Source organism: Cajanus cajan, chromosome 3 (genome assembly GCF_000230855.2).
Source record: "Cajanus cajan strain Asha chromosome 3, NIPB_CcT2T_4, whole genome shotgun sequence".
NCBI lineage: Eukaryota > Viridiplantae > Streptophyta > Magnoliopsida > Fabales > Fabaceae > Cajanus > Cajanus cajan.
This window is the reverse complement of record NC_138519.1, coordinates 14,114,701-14,119,803: the sequence shown is the minus strand read 5'-3', so window position 1 is coordinate 14,119,803 and position 5,103 is coordinate 14,114,701. Positions and strand designations below refer to the sequence as shown.

The window sequence follows — 5,103 nt, the reverse complement described above, 5'->3', positions numbered from 1 at the left end:
TGAGAGGGATTGAGAGGTATGTGAGTCCGTCACAAATTGTGATGACGCAAAATCCCTCACAAATTGTGATGAAAGAATCCCTCACTATTTGAGAGGGATTAAATCCCTCGCTATTTGAGAGGGATTGAGAGGTATGTGAGTCCGTCACAAAATCCGTCACAATTTGCGACGGATAAAATCCGTCACTAACTGGGTTGAATCCCTCACAAACTGGGCATCTTTGATGACTAAATTTGTGATGAATAACTGCGAAATCTGTCACAAACTTTTGTACAGAATGAAATCCATCGGTGATAAATAAAATCCGTCACAAATTGCAAATTATTTTTTCGTAAATTTGTAAAGAATATATTTTTCTCCTATAATTGTGATTAACAAATAATTTATTAATTAATCAAAGAAGTTGAATTTATTGTGTAATTGTTTAAAAAATTTACAAAAATTAACAAAATAAATAATTAAGAAAAATTTCTCAATTCTATAAAAACATGTAACTAAACACAAATACAAGAAAGTCAAGCATACCATAGATACAAATAACACCAAATATAACAAAGTATCCCTAATGTATGATAAGTACTATAGTAAAACTTAAACATAACAAATTATAAGTTTAAAGCATAGTAAACATAATAGTAAAAGATAATGCATCCCTAAACATCTATATCATGATCATCATCTAACTCATTATCATCAGATTGTACTGTGTCAGCATCATGTGTAGGAGGAGGTTGGGGAGGACGAGAAGATTGAGAAAACATCTCCATAAATTGCTTCAGCTGCTCACGAACCAACCGAGACTCTTCCTGTGAAGCACGAATCAAATCTGCATGGCTTTGCAATTGTTCTTTTAATGATTTGTTTTCTTCAGACAAATTTGAAACAAGATTTTTCATTTGTTGATACTCAGGAGTTGAGATACCCTCCAAGAATGTAGAAGAAGAAGGTTTATACTTCCCAGCCTCTGAACCTAAACCAAATATTCTTCCTTTATCGTTCACACCACCAACAACATCATAGAAAATACTATTTTCAGATTGCACACTAGAGGCAGCATGATCTCCCAATAACTGTTGTGACTCTCTTTCAGATAACCGTCTTTCATACTCATTCTATAAAAAGAAAAGTAAGAAACAAAAGTATATAAACATTAATAATGACAATAGAAGATCTCATGAATGTCATGAATGATGCAAAGAATCATGCAAGAAGAACACACAAAAATACTTAGTAAAAAGTTTAAGATGTAACTTATGAGCAACACATCACTAGATAAGTATGAATTGCAATGAAATTAGTAACTTGTAAACCTAGATGCAACACCACATACACATGAATCTCATTGAATTTAGCAATTAGTAAAGTAAGATGTAGAGATGATAGCACTTCACATTACATGAAACTAAAATTGAGCACAACCAATAAGGTGAAATGATTCTATGTTCACATAATTCAGTAAAAATTTCAAATCATATAAAAAAATTACATACTATAAATGGTATAGCTTGCAATTTTGAGACCATTAACTATAACCTATCTTAATATGTCAAGTCGACAGTGAAGGACAGAACATGACAACTTTGACAGTACCATAACCATTGTTGAAACATAACCATTGTTCTGTCTCTAATATAATCATTATATGTCAAGTCTTGCAAACATAATCATTATTATCTCTCTAACAGAATCAATCAAGTTCTTCATAATTCAATATATATAAAATTATAACTTACCGCTATCCTTTCTGCCTTGGAAGACACCCATGTATTCCCGTTTGCTGTCTTATGGGTCTTTTGGAATAGGTCCCAACATGTTGGAGTCATATCTGTAGATATTTTCTGAAGGAACAAAGAGTAATATAGTTTAATTTTAAATTTTGCTCCTGAAAAGAATAAGTAAATATTACTTACCAATCTCTTAAAATGCTCAGAAGTAGGAATGGATCCTCCAGTATGCAATGAACCATCAGAAGAATTTCTATTATTAGCATTAGTCATTGACTTATGTTTCCAATTCTCATCATTCCATTTTTGTTGAAGTTCTACAAGTTTTTGCTTTGGAATCCAACTCCCTTGATCAATGCCTCGTCGCACCCTATACATAGCATTTGAAAGCCCTTCAGATGCTTTATGGTCAAATGCTTTTCTTATTTGTGCATCATGATCAGGCAGCCACTTGAACTTTCTCTACATCAAAAATTTTTAAAATATTATTTAAACAATGTGCAATTTAATGCAATGAAAAATATAAAATGGTTATTATAATATTTGTAGTTCTTTATACCTGAAACTCTTCAAACCACATGTTTGCCACACCTTCATTAGTGCTTTTAACCTCTCCATATGATTCCCATGACCCTTCAAACTTCCCTTTGATTATTCTTGAAATTTCACGGGTAGGGTGAATTGGTGGGTCGAATCTATAAAAATAAAATAGAAGAACTAAAATAACTTATAACACGAAACATGTTTATATTGATCTAAAAGAAAATAATTATTCATACTTACGTGTTTTGTGGACCTGGGCGAATCCAAATACGTCCATCAGAGTCAAAGCTTCCAATTTCTAAAAATGGATCAATAGAGGATGATGATCCAACAATTGGACTACCAGTAGCATCAATGGAGGGATTTGTTTGTGGTCTTTCAATCATATTTGGGAATTGTGTTAAAGGAACATGAGGGGTAGGTATAGACTGGTTAGTTTGAGGAACTAAATGTGGTTGGGAAGTGGAAGTAACATGAGGGGTAGGTGTAGCTTGGTTACTTTGGGGAGTTGTAGGTGTTTGGGAGGTGGAACCATGTGTAGGTTGTGTAGTACAATGAGAGGGTTCTCCAGTGAGGGGTTCACTTCAACAATAACACTTAGTGGAGTTACTCCACTCAATAATAACACATACATTAGTCGTTTACATAGAGGCATAGTATATATATATTAATATATATATATATACATATAAATAAGGTTTTGAAAATATAAGTTTTGTGTATCTTAAGTTTTAATGAGGAAACTATTGTTTTAAGAGTCTGGTAATCGATTACCTTTTTTTGTAATCGATTACCATACAATGAATTACTTATTAAAAGGTTCTCTGGTAATCGATTACCCATTTATTATAATCGATTACCAGACAATGAATTACTTATTAAAAGGTTCTCTGGTAATCGATTACCCATTTCTTGTAATCGATTACCAGACAATGAAAATTATATGTTCGAAATTTACTTATTAAAAGAAACAGAATAAAACAGAGCAAAAGTCTATCGGTGCAGAACAGCCCCTGCCCACTACAGGGTATGCCATAGTGGCGCTGTGTTGATTCCAACAAAGTCTCTTTGCCTCTCATGCAATGCAAGTAGATGTGTTTATTAATCTATTAACAATACCATTTACAGTCATTGGTAGAAAAAATTTATCTCTTGAATTAGTAGTGTCATTAAATGTAACCACTATTTAAACCATTCAATTCAAAGGATTTTTTTAGAATAAAATTAAATTTATGACATTATTCATGTAATACCTTAACTACTTTTATTGGTCTTGATTAATTAGTCATTTGTTTCTTAAATAAAGGATTAGAGGGAGTACTATACTAATTTATGAGAAGCAGAGTTACATTCAAAATTGTTTAGATGTCAAAGAATCCAATAACAATTTGTATTAATAAGGATTAGGATATGCTTGTTTATAAATTTTCAAAGAATTAGGTAGTTAGACACATGCAGACTTTGGCAGGGAGTCATCATTTTAGACAAGCAAGAAAGTTTTTCGGAGAATCATTTGGTCTAGTGGCATACTAATTACCATCGAAGTAATATCATTATTCGAGAGAGATGTACAAAAAGTATATAGAAAAGTGGAACAAAACATTTTGGGAAGCTTATGAAGGTAGTATACCTACTACTAATTTTCAAAGATTTCATTCCTTATTATAGAACCTACAGTACAAAGGCTGATAAGGAAGTAGAGGTCCCAATACTGGGCCAGAGTCAGAAAAGGCCTACAATATGGAGGGTTTATTCTAGATGGAATAAGGGCCTAGTGGAGAGTTAATTGTCTTAGGTGGAAACTAGAGGGAAGAGAGATCATGTGGGAAAAAGGATTATTTAATAAGCTGATTGGAGAATAGGGGATCTGTTATTGGAAATCACAGTTTGTTAGGCCTTTTGCTGGGCAGAGAGTGTTTTCTCTGGGGAGGTTAAGCTCTGGTTTCTTTCTTTCAGTTCTATAATAGCTCAAGCTCTCTTCAATTCAGCAAAACTCATTTTATTCAATATTTTGTTTTCTGGTTTCCGTCCTCACCTTACCATACTATTACTAATTTTACCTACTACTGAGTTCAAAGATGTCTTCCCTCATCATATTATTATTAATTTTATCATAGATGCATATTTAGTAGTAAATAATATCAGAATTTAGAATTATTCCAAGATCTGGAGACTATAAATCATCATAGATTCCATAGAGAACTCCTTATTTGAAAGCAGTAATAGGTTCTTCCTTGGGTAGTCCACAAAGGAAAAAACTTGTATGCAATTCCATAGGTCCAATTGATTTTGTTCTCTAATAAGAATTGAAATTTCACCTCAATAATCCACGTTGACATGTAATGGAAACCTTTATCATGCAAATTACCAAGGTAAAAGTCCAATTCTTATTAGACAACAACACCAAAAGTACCTATGGAACTACATCTAAGTTGTGTCCTTCCACAAAACCCATATATCCATTAACCTTTATAATTAAAACACATTTTATAGCAGCCAAATATCACAGATATTTTGGTCCATTACTCCATTAGCATCATTCCTTTCTTTCCAGCAAACCATCATTACCTTGATACATGCTCAATAAACCTTGAAACAACCAAGTTCCACTACTGATATCCATCCACACTACAAGAAAATGACGATTTTGCGACGGTTATATGACCTACATTGCGACGGTTATAACTGTCGCAAAGACAACATTGCGACGGTTTGGGAACCGTCGCAGAGTCGTCCGTCACCAGGCAATTTTGCGACGGTTATCAGAACCGTTGCACAAACCGTCGCAAAATTGGAATTGCGACCGTTTCATCAACTGTCGCACCAAATGCCTCTA

The 5,103-nt window shown here is 33.2% G+C and overlaps 1 protein-coding gene across 1 annotated transcript; it reads right to left on the bottom strand.

Moving 5' to 3' along the window:
• Positions 1 to 339: 339 nt before the first annotated feature.
• LOC145955578 (uncharacterized) lies at positions 340 to 2,848 on the bottom strand. The gene is made up of 5 exons (XM_083070498.1): positions 2,508 to 2,848; positions 2,284 to 2,419; positions 1,911 to 2,186; positions 1,734 to 1,838; positions 340 to 1,112 (listed from the first exon to the last, which is right to left on the bottom strand). Exons 1-5 carry the CDS (start codon positions 2,651 to 2,653, stop codon positions 654 to 656), a joined length of 1,122 nt encoding a protein of 373 aa, XP_082926624.1. The 5' UTR covers positions 2,654 to 2,848; the 3' UTR covers positions 340 to 653.
• Between the last annotated feature and the right edge of the window lie 2,255 nt (positions 2,849 to 5,103).